The 16895-nt window shown below is 49.8% G+C and overlaps 8 protein-coding genes across 8 annotated transcripts; 6 read left to right on the top strand and 2 right to left on the bottom strand.

Moving 5' to 3' along the window:
• Nucleotides 1-170: 170 nt before the first annotated feature.
• N7447_003129 (uncharacterized protein) lies at nucleotides 171-1829 on the top strand (the record flags this gene model as incomplete). Its single annotated transcript, XM_057227404.1, has 2 exons — nucleotides 171-759; nucleotides 814-1829. 2 exons carry the CDS (start codon nucleotides 171-173, stop codon nucleotides 1827-1829), a joined length of 1605 nt encoding a protein of 534 aa, XP_057091420.1.
• A 1235-nt stretch (nucleotides 1830-3064) lies between these two features.
• N7447_003128 (uncharacterized protein) lies at nucleotides 3065-4218 on the top strand (the record flags this gene model as incomplete). Its single annotated transcript, XM_057227403.1, has 7 exons — nucleotides 3065-3077; nucleotides 3139-3206; nucleotides 3248-3467; nucleotides 3519-3569; nucleotides 3622-3645; nucleotides 3696-3803; nucleotides 3854-4218. 7 exons carry the CDS (start codon nucleotides 3065-3067, stop codon nucleotides 4216-4218), a joined length of 849 nt encoding a protein of 282 aa, XP_057091419.1.
• A 592-nt stretch (nucleotides 4219-4810) lies between these two features.
• Nucleotides 4811-5470, top strand: N7447_003127 (GNAT family N-acetyltransferase; the record flags this gene model as incomplete). The annotated part of the gene is made up of 1 exon (XM_057227402.1): nucleotides 4811-5470. The coding sequence occupies one exon, from the start codon at nucleotides 4811-4813 to the stop codon at nucleotides 5468-5470; it is 660 nt and encodes a 219-aa protein (XP_057091418.1).
• A 400-nt stretch (nucleotides 5471-5870) lies between these two features.
• On the top strand, nucleotides 5871-6982 carry N7447_003126 (dTDP-4-dehydrorhamnose reductase family protein; the record flags this gene model as incomplete). Its single annotated transcript, XM_057227401.1, has 4 exons — nucleotides 5871-6052; nucleotides 6108-6127; nucleotides 6180-6891; nucleotides 6952-6982. 4 exons carry the CDS (start codon nucleotides 5871-5873, stop codon nucleotides 6980-6982), a joined length of 945 nt encoding a protein of 314 aa, XP_057091417.1.
• A 913-nt stretch (nucleotides 6983-7895) lies between these two features.
• Nucleotides 7896-10208, top strand: N7447_003125 (uncharacterized protein; the record flags this gene model as incomplete). Its single annotated transcript, XM_057227400.1, has 1 exon — nucleotides 7896-10208. One exon carries the CDS (start codon nucleotides 7896-7898, stop codon nucleotides 10206-10208), a length of 2313 nt encoding a protein of 770 aa, XP_057091416.1.
• A 513-nt stretch (nucleotides 10209-10721) lies between these two features.
• N7447_003124 (uncharacterized protein) lies at nucleotides 10722-11132 on the top strand (the record flags this gene model as incomplete). Its single annotated transcript, XM_057227399.1, has 1 exon — nucleotides 10722-11132. One exon carries the CDS (start codon nucleotides 10722-10724, stop codon nucleotides 11130-11132), a length of 411 nt encoding a protein of 136 aa, XP_057091415.1.
• A 446-nt stretch (nucleotides 11133-11578) lies between these two features.
• N7447_003123 (glycoside hydrolase family 16 protein) lies at nucleotides 11579-12706 on the bottom strand (the record flags this gene model as incomplete). Its single annotated transcript, XM_057227398.1, has 1 exon — nucleotides 11579-12706. The coding sequence occupies one exon, from the start codon at nucleotides 12704-12706 to the stop codon at nucleotides 11579-11581; it is 1128 nt and encodes a 375-aa protein (XP_057091414.1).
• Nucleotides 12707-13223: 517 nt separating this feature from the next.
• On the bottom strand, nucleotides 13224-15768 carry N7447_003122 (potassium ion transporter; the record flags this gene model as incomplete). Its single annotated transcript, XM_057227397.1, has 2 exons — nucleotides 13224-14039; nucleotides 14095-15768. 2 exons carry the CDS (start codon nucleotides 15766-15768, stop codon nucleotides 13224-13226), a joined length of 2490 nt encoding a protein of 829 aa, XP_057091413.1.
• Between the last annotated feature and the right edge of the window lie 1127 nt (nucleotides 15769-16895).

Here is a 16895-nt window from a genome sequence, read left to right as displayed (position 1 = left end):
AAATTCCACATGGGTGCCATGTGGTTGCAGACCGAAATTGGCATGATTGGACGAATGCAAGACATCTTGCGAGTTTAGCGCAATATCGGCATGGTTCCGCAAACGTGACTGCCCGCTTAAATGGGCATTCCCCCATTATCAACAACCATCAGTTGTTATTTCTCCTTGCGATGGGTTTCTTCCTTCGCACCTTGAGCCTGACGGCTACCGCTGTGGCTTTGGTGACTGCGCAGCCCTATGGATGCCCTCCAGCCTCGCCTGCTTCTCCCAGAGCCACTGTCGAGCAAGGGGTGATCAAAGGCTGTTCCCAGAATGATATCAACGTCTTTCTAGGCATTCCATTTGCCGAGACCACTGCTGGCGAGAACCGCTGGAAGGCACCTAAACCCATCAGCTCATTCCCCAACGGTGGCTTCAAGGCGACTGCCTATGGGCCATCCTGTGCCCAGGTAATGTCGGGCACGGCCATCACCGACCAGAGCGAGGACTGCCTCAGCCTGAACATTTGGGCCCCGCAACAGGGTACCAAGCATCCTGTGTTTGTCTATATTTATGGTGGTGCCATGGTCACCGGGGGCAGCAGCAATGCCCAATGGCAAGGGTCTAACTTTGCCCGCAAGGATGTTATCTACGTCAACTTTAATTACCGTGAGAGCATCTATGCCTCGCCAAATGCACCTGAACTGCAGGGACAGTCCCAGAATTTTGGAATCATGGACGTGGAGTTGGCCATGGAGTGGATTTACAACAATATTGAGGGTTAGTTCCCATTTCTCTTGAAACCAATGACCTTTTGGCTAACCTCGTCACCAGCTTTCGGAGGTGATAAGTCGCGCATCGTGCTGGGTGGCCATTCATCTGGTGGAGTGCACGTTGATCACTATCTCTGGAACCACCCAGAGACCTTTCTGGCCGGTGCGATCGAGATGTCTGCCAACGCCCAATCGGGTCCTGGCTACGCGGGCGCAGGGGTTGCGATGAAGCAGGTGGTCCAGACAATGCTGGATGCTGGCGTGACTTTGGGTTGTACCGCTGAGGACTACACTCTCGAGTGCCTGCGCGGAGCAGATACGTACGCCTTCCAGACGAGCGACTTCAACTCCACCTTGAACACCTGGTTCTCGCCAGCAGTGGACGAGATCACCCGTTTCTCCAACTACGCCGACCGCTTCGTCCAGGGATACTACCCTAAATCACTGCCGTTGATCGTCGGCAACTCCGATCAGGAGGGCGAGATCTTCGGCTATGTCTACGGCAGCGAGAACACCAACTTTTCGTCCTGGGTTCGCACTTTTGACGCCGACCTTGCCTTTGTGCCCGCAGCCGAGCTCCTAGCCGGCTATAACGAGGCCGACTACTCCTCCGTCTCCCAGATGAGCGGTGCCTCTTACGGCGACGCGCGCTTCCTCTGCGCGACCGACTACCTGCTGGACTTGCGCGCAGGCGAGCAACCCACCTGGATCTACCGTTGGTTCGGCGATTACTCGAACGTGCTGCCGATCCCCAATCTCGGACCCTCGCACGGCAGCGAGGTGCCCTTTTTCCACGGCGGCAATGAATGCTTCTCCCTGCTGGACGGCGTGACTGAGGCGGAGCAGCAGCTGGCGGACTCCATGAACTCTTGGTTTGTCGAGTGGGTCAAGAACCCGAGCGCTGGGCCTGGCTGGGAGCAGGCCAAGCCTGTTGATGGTCCCCTGGGGCGCGTGGGTGTGCCTGGACACGAGGAGGAGATTGTGACGAGCACGACTGGCGTTTATAACGGTCGTTGCCAGAAACTCTACAAGCCCAACTATCCCAACTATCCTGTGGTGTGGAACACTAGTGCTTGAGAAAAGTTCTATGCTTAGACAAAGTTAAATCTAGAATATTTCATTTCCTATCACAGAACCTAATGCAGGTACGGTTCGAGAACAGCTTATCTATTACGTTACTTTAAGAACTTAATAAATTTACATTTTAGGTAGCGTATACTATATTAAATCCTTGATTCGTGAAATTAGCAGAGTGAGACATATCTAGGCCTTTGTTTACTAGTCGCCTATTAGGACCTATAGAGTCGTCCTTCTCATTGAGATTATATCGGCAAATATTCTGCCGAAAAAGTATAATAACACTAGTCTGCGAGACCTTAGCACTGTGATTGGTCACTTTTGCTCAAGGTTCGACCTCCGGAACAACTCCGGTAAAACTCTGCATTTTGGCCTAGCGTGATATTGCTCTAGATAAGGTTTGAAGCGTGATATGGGAACCTTGGAACCACTCGGGCGCTTCTTCCAAAGTGGCACGATAAATCCATGGCTCGCAATTTTGTCTCATTTCGTCGAAGTTTTCGCAGGGCTCTTCCAAGCCTGATATCAAGACACTGGTGAGCTTCGAAGCCATATTACTTGGGGGTATATAATTTCTAGCATTCCCGACTATGCAAATTAGCTACTCCACCTGCACAACAAAATGGCATTCGGTTTGGAATCTTTCAGTACCACAAGTGGGGCACGAAATTGGGGAAAATCTGGTCTACAGTAATCATTGACGTTTATCCTGTTTTCAGCCCCACATTAGCCCCAAGAAGATACTATAGGTGAATCGCAGAAACACTCAATCGACTTAAAAGATCGTAAAAGATCGATGCTAGGGCCTTGGCAGTCGGCCTAGCAAAAAGTGTCTCAGCGTGTTACGTCGATTTCGGGAATGACTGTAGAAGCCAATTCATTATTGTCTGGGTAGACGGCTGGCACATTTCTTGATGTTCCCGTATCCTATCTTGCCACTTCCTCTCTCTGCCGTTAAAGTATAGGCAACCCAACATGGCACGCCAGGATCAGGGACAAGTGGTATAGTGCCCTTTCTTCGCCCTTTCTTCAATTGTCCCACTGTTCGTCCTACTAGATAGCTAACAGGGTTCTCTGTGTAGGTTGCCTGGTATGTATGCACAGTGGCAGCATGCATCTTTCTGGTCTGTCGCTTGGTGGTCCGAGTGCGGCTCCTGAAACGGCTGTACCTCGACGACCTGTTCGTTTTTGTGGCTGCTTTGTGTCTAATCGGAGATCTGGCGATCCAACATTATATGTTTAACCAGGGTACGTGTTTTAGACCAAGAACTGGGGAACAAGCCCCTAGGACTCCACTGACAATGCACAGGCATGTCTGAAATGGCCAAGTCAACTGTGGATGGAAAGATCAATATGATGAAGGTGAAACAGCCTGGGGTTGGAGGGATCTGCACTCACATCGTTAATGGCCTTGACAGATGATCATCCCAGGATCCACTTTATACGTTACTTCGCTATGGCTGATCAAGGCCAGCATGGTGATCTTCTACAAGCGCCTGGCGGATCGCACCCGGTATCAGATTGTGTATAACATCACACTTGGTCTCCTGGCTGCGACCTGGCTAGTGCTGTTTTTCGATATTTTGTTCAAGTGTTATCCGGTCCAGCGACTGTGGCAGGCGATCTTACATCCCCAGTGTGAGGATACTTCTATATCAACCACAGAGAAAGGGACTAACAATTTCGCAGTGGCATGTCCCCAAGGACCGTCCACAGTCAATTACTGGCTCACAATTCTCTGTATGGCCCTCTCTGCTCTGACTTAATCTGGACTATCAACTGATTCTTACAGTCAACATCTTCACCGATGTCTTCAGTAAGGTGTCGAACCCAATTCAATCTCAGATCACTCCTAACCCAAACTAGTCATCTGCCTCCCCATTACACAAGTTGCGAGACTCAAGATGCCAAAGAAACAAAAGTGGGGTGTCATTTCTGTTTTCCTCTTGGGTATTCTCGTAGTCATAACTAGCAGTATGTCCCCCCTCCCTCTCGTATAATCTCCACTAAACCAATGTACCCAGTCATCCGGGCAATCTACGCCTACCGCAACGAACAAATGATCACCTGCACCGTCTCCATGATCGAAACCGCCATCGCCATCATCGCATCTTGTCTCCCCGTTCTCCGTACCCTAGTATTCGGCTCACACTCTCGCATGGGAACCTCAAGCGGCCGCCGCGGCTACGAGCTCTCGCACTCTGGCATACATACTGGCGCCAACACACAGCACACCGCCGTGTCCACCTCACAGGGTCAGGTTGACCGCGGCATAGATGACATCTCGTTTAATGACTCTGAGGACGGATTGGTGAAGGATACGGCGCCGACTTCCGGACCGGGGATCGCCGTCAGACATGAGTATTTCGTGCATCAGAATTCCGTATAAGGCACGAAATTTTTGTGACGCTTGCGAAGCGCTCAGCCTGTTATTTAATTACCTCGTCTCTAATTAACGCGCTAGGCCCCGCCTATTAGTACTCCCTGGTTCTGCACGACTGGTGTCTATGCCATGTATATAATCCCCCCCCCCCTCCTTGAAGGAAATTACTCCACAGGGGAAGAGTCCACTCCAAAGACAAATGCTGCAGCAAATTTGAGACCGTTTGATGCGTGCCTATTTTGGTTAAAATGCGCATCTTGGTTTCGCGGCGTGATTTGGACGTGGAGGCGGTTCTCAGTAACAAGTCAACAAGGTCATATATGGAAAAGCTGCCCGATGAAAAAAAGTGGAACACTTATGTGAGACCGAAGTGAGAGGCGGGGTGTCATCAGTGATTCCTCTACTCTACACTATAGGACCACGGACCCCCGAGATACTATATAGCGCTTACCTCACTTTGGCTCTAATGCAACATGGTGTCAATGTTGGGAGTTAATTGGTTATGGGGGACTCAGATGTTGCTCTTTCGCATAAAGCTATCGACCCCCCCCCCCACAGTGAATAGCCTTTATATTCCACCAATTTCTGATTTCCCAATATGGCGTCAACCCAAGCCCTTGGAGAACTTTCCAAGTCTAGCCGCCTCATCTACCGAGCCCCAGAAAGCTCCGAAGAGGACATTGCATTTTTCCACAATCACATTGTCAACGACGATGTAATCAAAGCACTGGGCGGTAGACGTCTCCCGCGCCCATATCCCAAAAAGGCCACAGAGGAATTCATCAAGTCATTGCAGGAGTCCATCCTAGGAGTGGTGATATGTCTTCCCCAAGACTCCCCCGAAGCAGAACAAACTTCCCAGCCAGTGCCAATTGGCTGCGTGAGCGTGGTCAGTTTGACTGGACCGGGCTACGCTCATCATCGCAATGCGATGATAGCAATCTCACTTGCGGACGGATTTCGCGGGAAAGGATACGGTGGGGAAACTATCAACTGGGCACTAGACTGGGCATTTCAACATGTTGGACTACATCGAGTCACCATCGGCGCATTTTCGTTCAACCACGATGCATTGAAGCTTTATAGGAAGCTTGGATTTGTGGATGAAGGTCGCGAACGCGAGGCTGTATATCACTGTCGCGCTTGGCATGATGTTGTTAATTTGTCGATGCTGGAGCATGAGTGGGAAGTTTTGAGGGGAATAGTGCCGGATCAGACAGATCGCACCCCTTCTCTTTTTGAAGCATCTGGTGAATAAAGGCCTAACTTCTGCTGCATTGTTGACAGCCATATTGTTTGAGGTTAATCCAACGAGTGTCGACCTACAAGATCAGTTCTGCTTTCATCATGGTGGATTTGGACCTATGGGCATTTGACTTGGGGGGTAATTTCAGGGGGATAATTAACTTAAAAATTCCCATTCCAAAGCTGCTCTAATTTGACTTTGGGATTGTTCTTTGTAAACCTGAGCCAGCTCCAAGCTTTAATTCATAATTCATATCACAGCAATGAATGGAATTGAAATACATATGTGTTTTAACTTGGTAGGTTAATATAGTTATCCACATCAGAAGTCAGTTACGTCACAGTGGCTCCCCGCGTCGACAGGAAAAAAAAAAAGGCCCCCAGCTTCTTCACTTAACCACACTGCATTCAAAATGACATCTACAGTTCTTGTTACTGGAGCCAGTGGCTTCCTGGGCCGTGCTGTTTTCAATACTTTCCAACACTCAGGGGTGTTGGTTGTTGGCCAGGGATTTTCCCGCCCTTCCCCGCCTACCATCTTGAAGGCCGATCTGGAGAAGGAGGAAGACATTCGCATGCTCTTTGATGAAGTCAAGTAAGTATTTCCATTTAGGTCTCAACTGGAGATGTTAATCAGCTTTGAACTATAGGCCTCAGATTGTCATCCATTGTAAGCTAATCAGCCTACTCGATCACCCCCACCAGAGACTGACAGCTCACAGGTGCCGCAAACAAGTCCCCCGATCTCTGCGACAAGAACCCAGATCAAGCCCGCAGGGTTAATGTTGAAGCCACTCGAACATTGGCCAAAGAATGCCAATCCCGCGGCGCCTTCCTCATCTACATCTCGACCGACTACGTCTTCCCCGGCACCGCAGGCGACGCACCATACGAGATCGATGCCGAGACCAAGCCGCCGAACCTATACGGGCAACTGAAGCGTGATGGTGAGCAGGCTGTACTAGAAGCAACCGAAACCTCAGGTATGGGCATTGTGCTGCGTGTGCCGGTGCTGTACGGTAACGCCAAGGAGAACTCGGAGAGTGCGATCAACACACTTGTCGACGCAGTCAAGAAGGCCACGGATGAGAATGCCGGCGTGAAAATGGACGACTGGGCCATACGGTACCCAACCAATACTGAGGACGTTGCGCGTGTTTGTCGGGACATTGTCATCAAGTACCTGCGCGAGAAGGAGAAGCGCAAGGACTTCCCCCGTATCCTGCAATTCTCCTCTGAGGACCGTATGACCAAGTATGAGATTTGCCAGAAGTTGGCTCATGTGATGGGTGTCGCTATTCCCGGGATGATCCCCAACAAGCAGGGCAATGATCCTAATGGGGGTGTTGTACGGCCTTATGATACACATCTCTCTACCAAGGCACTGACTGAGCTTGGGATTGATGTGCGGACAGTGGATTTCATCGCGTGGTGGTAAGTTCTCTTCAGGGGTGTACGGCTCCTTGCTCGTAGGTCTATGCTAACAACTCACAGGCGTCGGGAATTGGGTGCTTATAAGAAATAGGCTCGATCTGCATTGTGCTGTAAGAATGATTGAAATATAGAAGGACTCAGGGTCCAATTGAAAATCAGGAAGGAGATTTGAGCCCATCAAGGATATCAGCGTGAGTCCAGTAACCACTTTGGAACTATCACATCATGAAACTTGTATACTCGGTACGGAGTAAGGAGCATCATGTGAATTGCATGAGGCTTTGACCTTCGTTATGTCCTGGACCATTTATGAAGAATAGCAAGGACACTTGGAGTTTAGTATGTGATCGTCTTGTGGACCCGGAGATATCATCCAATAATAGTGTCACATTTTGAATTGAACAATCTAATAGTGGCAACGGTGTCAATAGTACCTGTCGATCATTATTGTTTTTTTTTCTTATATACTTAGGTCGACTGTACTTCGTATATAACCCTGGCGTCGTGCGTGAAACCGCATCCGGCGTGCCAGATCCGGAAATGTTTAGCCCCTACGAAACCGAAACTTGGAGCACCCATCGTGTTTACTTTTCGATGTTCTCTCAATCTGTATGCCAAGTACTTCGGTGAGTTCAATCCATATATGATCGATCGAAGAAAGTGAAATCCAATGCACCCTCAGCCTAGCCCGGCCCATTTGACGATCGGTGCGGGTCACTTTTTGCCCCCAACGAGGTGCAAATGGTCGATTGACAACAGGCCGGTTTGATGAGGTCTGGGATTCTATTTAGTCTGCTGTGCCTTTTTTTTCCCCACATTGTGTTTTCTTTGCAAAACACTGTTGAAAGTCGCAGAGTCGCATATCGCAGAGTCGCCGAGTCGCAGCGTCGCAGCACTGACCCTGGAACGGGAAATTGCTGTTTTGAAGACGCTAACCTCATTCTGGAAATAAGACCTGAGACCTTTGGAGATTGCGAAACGCCCCCGGAAAAGAAGACTCCAGCATGAGTGAAGACATGACGCAGTCCGTGACTCGAAAGTTCTCTCGATATCGTGCACGAGGTGCGACAACCGGCGACGTCAAAATGCCCCCACCGGCGCCAGTCACTAGCGTTGGCGAGCAAAACCCCTCGATCGCGAGAAGCAGATCTCGATACCGTCGCAACCGGCCGACGTCAAATGGAAATGGCGCCCCTCCTACTCCCGCGATCCCCGGCTACGCGCGAACTCAGCCAGACCAGCGGAGTGAACGAGGAAGTGAACGCGCCGCCACTCGCCCTTTGGCAACACAAAATGAGGAAGCACGCACACGTGAGCTGCACCGACAAGGAGCGATGGAACAGTTGACTGGAGGGGACAACTCAGCGCAAAATATTCGGCAGCCTCAGGCCTCCGTCTTGCCAAAACAAGTCGCGCAATTACCCCGATCACAACCGGCCCCGGTGCAACCCCCGGCGCATCCACCGCGCAGTGCTCACTCAGAAAATGATGGCCATCGCAAGTCTTTCTTTCAGAAGGTCAAGCTTTCTAGATCCAAGGACCACGTCAAGAAAAACGAGCCCCTTCCGAATTACATTGGGGTGGGCGGAACCGGAGTAGTTCCAGGACTCGATGCTCCTGTCAGCGCTGTTAACGCTGGAGAGCGACATGCCCTTGTCAAATATGGAGATGCCACCGCCGATCTCACTGTCACCCCGTCAACTCAAGTCCGGGATATATTGCTAGATGCCACCAAGTATTTATCTCGGGACATTGACGCGGAGAAGTTCATTCTCATGGAGTCTTACTCTCAAATTGGCCTTGAGCGTCCGCTCCGCCGCTACGAGCATGTGCGGGAAGTAATGAATTCCTGGTCACACGATGCGGATAACCAGTTCATTGTCATTCCCCCCTCGAGCGTGGAAGCTCTAGCCCAGCTCGATGCTGGGAATGCCCCTAGCGGGCAACCGTCCCCAGTGACTGTCCACATTTACCATTCCCAGCGTCGTCGCAAGTGGGATAAGCGATATGTCACCTTGCGTTCTGACGGACAAGTGACGGTCTCAAAAAAGGAGAATGCCCAAGAGCAGACCAATATCTGCCATATTTCCGACTATGACATTTACTTTCCCAGCGCCCGAGCACTAAACAAGGATATCAAGCCACCTAAGAAGTTGTGCTTTGCAATCAAGAGCCAGCAGAAGTCATCCATGTTTTTGTCCACCGAGAACTTCTTGCACTTTTTCTCGACCAGCGACAAGTCTATTGCAGATATATGGTTCCGAGCAGTGCAGAAGTGGAGAAGTTGGTATCTTGTCAATAAGAAAGGAGCCGGTCAGAAACCAGAGACCGAATCACAGAAGCGCGCTGGGACGAAGAGATCGACTAATCAGCCGAGAAATGTGCACAACGAAGTCTCACCCCTCAAACGGGAGACTTCGACCGAATTTACCAAGGGTGAAAGCTCTGATCAGCAGAGACCGAGCAGCTCCAAAGACATCTTTACCCGGAAAAAGACCCTTCGTGGACACGTGCCCCCTCCATCTCCATATCAGCCCCTGACGCTCGATACCGATATGGATGGGCCTTTCACCGACAAGCATGCATTAATCTCGGGTATCTCGCCCGAAGAAGGAGAAACGTCTACGTTTGCACCATCCGGACTCCTAGGTCGAAGTTACACTCAGCGACAAACTGCCATGCGAGAACGGGATGATCGCGAGAAGAGAGCTAAGCAGGAAGCCTTTACAGGCACTGGTTTTATGAGCGGAGGATCCACACACCCCCCGGGGTACGACTCAAGTCCCAACAGCCGGACCAACACAATGACTCGTGCTCCCGATTCATCCCCGTCCAATCGAACCCCACCTCTCAACCAGAAGCCTCTGATTGATCTCACCCCAGTCTATGCCGAGCCACCGCAGCATAGCCGCAAGGGCAAGGGCCACGGCGTCAAAGTCCAACCAGGCATGCACCTGATCGATGGCGCCACCGGCCCAGATCAGACGCCGGGAGGAATCGCCATCCCGCCCTCAACTTCGTGGAGACGACCGGCCGCACCCGCAGAAACCACACCTCAGCGACGAAACACCACCCGCAGCGTGCGCCATCACCCAAACACACATGCACCGCCAGTTTCGGCGGAAGGAAGCCCGGCACTTCCCACCGGCCAGTTCACGCCACACAGCCTGCTGGCACATTCAGCCAGCACGACTAGCCATCGAAATCCGCGCACCGGACACGGCGTCGCAACGGGCGACCGCAATGCCACACGGCCGTTGTTGGATATGTCCCCGGAGAACCCCTTTGCAGATGGTAGTCTGCTGCGCCAGTTATAGTTCTTTCCTTTCTGTCCCTTTTTCATGTTTTTGTTACGACGATCACGATTGTTATTTACGCGGGATTTTGGTTTGGTATACCTAGTATTTCCTTTATTCGGGCCACTTGCTCCCCACACTCCGACACTGCGAGGTTGAGTTCAATCTTGTTTTGATGCATTCTGAGTCTTTTGATCTGGAGATGAATTATTGCTAGCCGATTGTGCGTTGACGGTTCATCTTTGTTAGAGATACCCACTCCATGTTTAGTATTTAGCACCGAAGTGAACCTGAATATCTCTCTCTCATATTTCATTTTGCATTATTTCTAAAGCCATATCTTACTACGATTCATGGCTCTTCTGATACCTCCCTCGGTTTCAACTGAAGTCTTTGAGGTGTGTTATCACACCATCTCACTTGTGATAACGCCGAAAACTATCCAATTGACCCGCTCGTTGTCCTAAAAACACCATTACATTGATCAATACAGAAACAAGTCCGACTTTACTCATTACCGCCCAATTTTCCACAATGAATCAATCCACCAGCCTACCACGCGAAGGGCATAAATCCCCAGGAAGTCTCACCTGCAACGAAGGAACAATACGCACCTTGATCCAAACCAGAGATGAAGAAAAACATTACTTTTCTGGCACTATCAGCACCGATCTAGGTCTCGTCATCAACAATGCTCACGTGGAGTACTTCGATCTCACCGAGGATAAACCACATTGCCAAGAATTCAAGGCATTGATTGGTCCCGTTTACGTTAATTTCTGGTGGCAAGGAGGTGCTATACATCTCTCTGGAAAATTGCTGCATCGCATCGAGGAGACGACCGAAGTCACCGGAGAAGGGTGGTGGGGGGATATTGATAATGGGGAATATGAGGCGAATGGAGAGGAGCGGTACAGTGATGAGAGTGATGATTCGAAAGCGTGACTTGCAATGGTGAGTCTTATTCGAGAGATTGTTGAGTTTTGGCTAATGAAAGGTTCTGTGGATGGCTCCTAGAGGATTTGGGAGGATTTGGGAGGGAGGAAGGATCTGGGATTCAAATATGTCTACCTCATCGTGGATCCAGCTTCAGGACTCAATTATCGCTGACTTTATCCCTATTTGTTTATGGAATACCGAGTCGCTAGTCAAGAAGGCAATGAAGACAACATGAAAAGAAATATAGGTCTGAATTTGTCCGCCATGACGCTACGCCACCTACATTGATTTGTCTCATATAAATCCGAATATCAAACTCCTTCAGCAAATGCCTGTCGAACAATCACGCTGCAACGAGAAACATTCCTCTTATTACAGACCAATCATATCATCTAGCAAATAGCAAAACAAGAACAAAAAGAACTCCCTATCCTTCAATCATCTCCCCACACTCAAGAAGCACGATACACCTTGAAACTCTTAAACTCCCAATAAGCATCAAGAAAACTGCCAGGACTGCTCGCAACAAAGTCCGAACAACTCGCCGGACAATGATACAAAGTATCATAAAACTGTTTCTGCGCAGCAAGTTCACCACAGAGATCAATATTAACAATGATACTCAGATTCTTGAAATGCGCCGCAATATCACAATGCGTACTTGGGAAATCCGCCAACGCAACCCCCCAACTACTCGGATCCGGATTCCCGTCGGTGATATCAACAGGAACAGTTGTAGTCGGGAAGAACCAAGCTCGAATTCCAGCATCCCGTAGTTCAAGCGCATAAACACCTCCACCACGATCATTCATCGCCTCACCATAAGTATACTCATCGCCGATAACACCACACCCCGAATTTCCATTCGTGGCATTATCACAATTCTTAAAGGTCGCCTGACCAGTCTGTTTCCGCTTGACATCCATCTTACACCCCTTGGTAGTATGGATCGTGACTTCGTTCCCATGACTTCCAAGATTGGTAGTTTCAAGCACATCAATCTCCCCATTCATCGGCCAGTTATATCCGTCCGTCAACCATAAAGCAGGCCATGTAGCACATCCAAAGGGGGTATGAATGATATCGAAGATAAAAAGACCTGAATCGTATGTGTTTCTCGACTCGATACGAACTGAGTTCCGACCAGAATGGGCGTTGGGGGATGATGCATCGACACGTAGGATTGCCGATGTTTCAGTTGCATAAGTGAGGTTGAGATGGCTTGCTGTTGATTGATTGACGTAGACGACGAAACCCTTTGTTGGGTCTTCGTCTGTGAAATAGGTGAATTGGTCGAAGAAGGTTCGGCCGGAGTATGTGTCTGCGAGAATGTAGTTGAGGGGTGTGTAGTTTGGGTATTGGTTTTGGATTATCTCGACCGGGATCAGGATTGCAGCTATTATGATTACTATGGCTGTTGCGGCGACGATGAGTTTCAGGCACAGGGACCAGCTTCGTGGGTTGTACCAGGGCGTCTGGGATGGGCTGTCTTCTGGTCGGGTGGATGTTGTGATTGGGGATTTGGTTTCGAGCGGGATGTTCGAAGCCCGGTAACGATCTAGATCTGGTTGGTTGTCCATGATAGTGATGGATATAGTTTGAATTTGAAGAGTTGATGATAATTCTACGTAGAATGTACCTTTGTTATGTTCAAAAAAGCTACCGAGCTTGTCGTCATGAATATAACATCTACTCTCCATATCCTAAAACGGACAAGCGCAGCTCTTTCCGTTTGCGGATGGATTGGCTATAAATAGTCTAGTCTATTTCATCGTGCAAGGTTCAAGTACGCGAGGTATAGGAGGTATAGGCGGTATAGGCGGTATACATGTATCTCTACTTTCCCCTTGTTTGAACGGGTTTACAATTTCTTAAGCGTGCTCGTCTAAAGCGATTAGATTGGCCAAAACGTAAGCTTTGTCCCTGTAAGTAAGGAATGCAGCACAGCCCGCTTTACGATTCTATGAAAACGGCAAAAGTGCAATATTTCCATAATTATGTGTACAATGAAATTAATTGAACCGCCAGGGCATTTATGTATATGGACGCCAAGTCGTTGTAGGTATAAACAAAACATCGAAAGGTTCCGCCCAGTTTCTAGCGATTGGATCGGACAGTCGAAGAACGATGCACTAACGAGTCTCCATTTGAAGCAGGATGAGTCTCCCAGTCATGGGTTTCCATACCCGAAGATATACCAGCATCGTTCCTCGCCTGAGATAAAGTGCGTGATTGCGACTGGGCAAAAGATCCACCTCCACTGAGGTTGGATGTGCGGCGGCGCATGCGGCGCTCTCCCTCTTGGGCCTCGTGTCGGTTGAGGGCATCGGAGGGGAGAAGGACGGCACGATCAAGCGCATAAGGTAGGCCACGGTGGCGACCGCGGAGTTGCATGGCAATGATCACCAACTTGGAGACAACATTGAACTGCGCTGAGAAGGAGGTATCGGTATTTGTGTATCCAAACGACAGACCCACAGTACCGTATGCAGAGACAACCTCGAACAAAACAGTGAACAGCTGGAAGGCGTAGTCTTTTCGATCCTGCAATCTTGATCCTTCTGCAATGGCAATGATGAACAGACCTAAAAAGACGTACCACAAATCGAAACTCAGCTGGCGTCGCAAGTGAGCTCCGATATAGGTGGGGGCATTGGTTTCTTCGTCGTCGTCATCCTCTGCGGCATCGTAGATACCCAAACTCTTTTCTTCGTAGACGTTGGTTCTACGCACGGAGATAGCGATGGGAAAGACGGAGATGTACATCATGATCAAATAGGAAACCTGGACGGCGGGGTGAAGATCTGAAAGGCTGATGATTCCAAAACCGGCTGTTCGCGTCGCAGCGGCCTGGAAGAAGCCGTCCAAAACTCGAATCCCGGGTGGTAGTACAGTGACGGCAGAGTCGTCGAGCTACAAAATCATGGTTAGTGAGAATCGAGTGAAAAGGAGAGATATCAAAACCCACATCCAGGATGACGAAGAAGATCAGATCAATGCCGTTTAACGCGATGAGAATCGCAAACAGCCACCAAGTGGCATTGCGAGGGAATAACAGAGTGAAGCATCGACGAGGATGATCCAGAAGGAACTTCAATTCTTCCCATAACGCGCTACCCTGACGAGTCAACTTCGACATAACCCAAATGATCAGACGAAGCATGCATGGGAAGGCGGTATTGCCAATGATGATCAAGAACGATAGCATCAGCAAAGGGAAAACGGCCCTCTGGAAGGAGTACATCGAGTCAGGTGTCAGGGTGAAACCCAAATCGTTAAAGGCGGACGCAGATGTAAAGATTCCCCACCACGGCCGCCCAACTCCATCATCCCGGACAACGTCACCCCATCTGTCATTGGTCATGATCCAGCCGATCATGCTGATCATGCCGATGAGGTGAAAACCGAGGTAGTAGCTGATAAGAACAACGGCTAACGTCTTGAGCGCACGGTATTCGATACCGCCCAACTCATCACGCTGCTCCTCGGTCAAATCGACGAAATTGGAGTTACGAGCCACTGTCGCATTCCAACTGAGATACGGCTGGGTGGACATGTCACGCTCTTGCGTCAGAGATCGGAAAATCCCCCTGAAGGTGTTCCTCGTGTTAGTAGGGCCAAGCGTGGTCGTCTCATTCCCGTCTTTAGTCTCCCGGACAGTGGGGCGAGTGTCCAGACGAGGAAACGTATTCCCGCGGGGACGGGTTCGTGGGATATCTGGCTCGTTGATGGTGATGTGTGGTCCTTCAAGTGGACCAAGTTGATCGAGTTCCTCGGGGTGTGCACTAGGACGTGTACCGGGGCTTACGTGTTCGTCTTGCTCGTCATGGTCACTGGAGTGCTGAGCCTGCTCACCCTCCTGGTTCGTATCTTCTTCCAAAGCCTCAGGCGCACCACCGCGGTCATATTCCCGGGGACTTGGAATGCGCAGTGCTCCTTTGTCCCTCCTTTGCTTTTCTAAGAAGGCAATGTGGTGTTCAGGGTTCAAATGGGTTGGCACCTTCAAGCTACCGAGGCCAAAGCGGGGTTCGTTGCTCGTGTCTGTTCCATCGGAGCTAGAGTCGACACTGCTCCCCCGGCCTTCTGGTGTGTTGATGCCGGAGTTGATGTGCTTGCCACCCGTATCCGTCAATCGAGTGTCCCGGGCATCCCCTGAATCGTCTCGTATCACCGTAATGGGTCGACCGCTGACTCCACCCTCCGCACGGTTGATATTAATATCTTCGCTGTCTCCATCATCGGTCACGGTTTCCATGCGGGATCGGGTCCGTCGCATGGCACGAGCGTCTCGGACCACATGTTGGAAGCGCTTCTCGAACCAGTATAACCGAATGAACACCAGGGCGCCGTGAATGAAGATCGGTGTGCATAGACATGTGATCAGGTATAGGACGATTTGTTGATATAGCCAGAGTCCATTCAGATTGACAGTGTTCAAGCCACTCTGGGTAGCTGCGCCGGCGGATTGGAAGAGGGCGTCGATGTAGTCGATATTACCACCAGGGTAAACGATGACGGAGCCGATAATAGCCCAGGATATGATGTAGGCATAGTGGAGGAGTATGAAATTGAGTTCAAGTTTGTTTAGAAGCGGGATCTTTTCCTTCAAGGATGTTACCCGGCGACCAAAGGCTGAGAACATGGTGAACGGACTGCGGCCAGACCGTTGCCGAGCGGGGACCACTGGCACTGGCCAAAGGGCAGATGTCGAGATAGGTAAATCTCGAAAGGAGGGGGATTTATCAAACCTAGAACTGTTAGCTTTGCCATCTCGACTCGGTCTTCGCGCGACATACATGTAGTCCCGTCGATCGCTACCAAGCGGAGAGTTTTGACTGCAGGAAAAAAGACCACCGCTAGCCGCGTGGCATTGAGCCCCAATTGTTCGTAGAGGTGATCAAGAGCATAACGAAAAGAAGGTTAAGAAGAGAGGAATGGCAAACAGTATATGTAGAAAATCATCATAAAACTGGGATGGAAAAGAAGTTTTAAAAAAAAAGCTTGGAGCCTTAGAGCTGTAGGAAAATCACGCATGCGGGAATATTACATTACGGGGGGGTATGGTATTGTCAGATGCCGAAAACGTGGACTGCCGATCTTCTTGTCGTCCCGAGTTTGTGTGGCGAAGCAAAGTCTTAGCCTTGGAAGTATATCTCTTAGGTTTAGAGAATACAGGCTAGGGGCTCTAAGATAATATTAAAACATACACAGCTATAGTGGATTCCCAACTCCATTCTAGACAAGCTTTTACTCGGTAGGGAATCGGGATTCACTATAAATGTGCACTCGGCCTTGGCCGATATATGCATTGGCACGTGAAAGTAAAGTACTTTTATCTTGGCATCTGATACACATCATCTGAAACTGTCTATCTTGAAATTATCGAGGTCGCTACCTAACTGCCTAAATCCTTAAGATTAAAGGTTCTAGATCGGTCCACTTTTCATTCCGGCTCATGTCGTGGGCCGTTCCTAGCTGAATTACCCCTATTCTGTTAGGGCTGCCGAAATATCGATATATACCCCTTCCGATTGGTCCATTGGGATCTCGTGCATTCTCCATCGATAGGATCGCCCTATACTTGGTAAAAGGGTCTTGCGCCTTGTCCAATTATTTATCGACCTGTCTCACTCCTTCTTACTCTATACTTGCTTTCTTTTCCCTTGAAACCGGCACGAGATTCAAGAGATCTGACAAACGCGAGGGGCTTATCATTCAAATGGGAATTAGTCGGCATTGGCGGCTCGACATTCTTTACCTGAAGGGATG

The sequence above is a fragment of the Penicillium robsamsonii genome, assembly GCF_028829455.1.
Source record: "Penicillium robsamsonii strain IBT 29466 chromosome Unknown utg000001l_segment0_segment0, whole genome shotgun sequence".
In the NCBI taxonomy this organism is placed as follows: domain Eukaryota; kingdom Fungi; phylum Ascomycota; class Eurotiomycetes; order Eurotiales; family Aspergillaceae; genus Penicillium; species Penicillium robsamsonii.
This window is presented reverse-complemented; position numbering and strand designations above follow the sequence as displayed.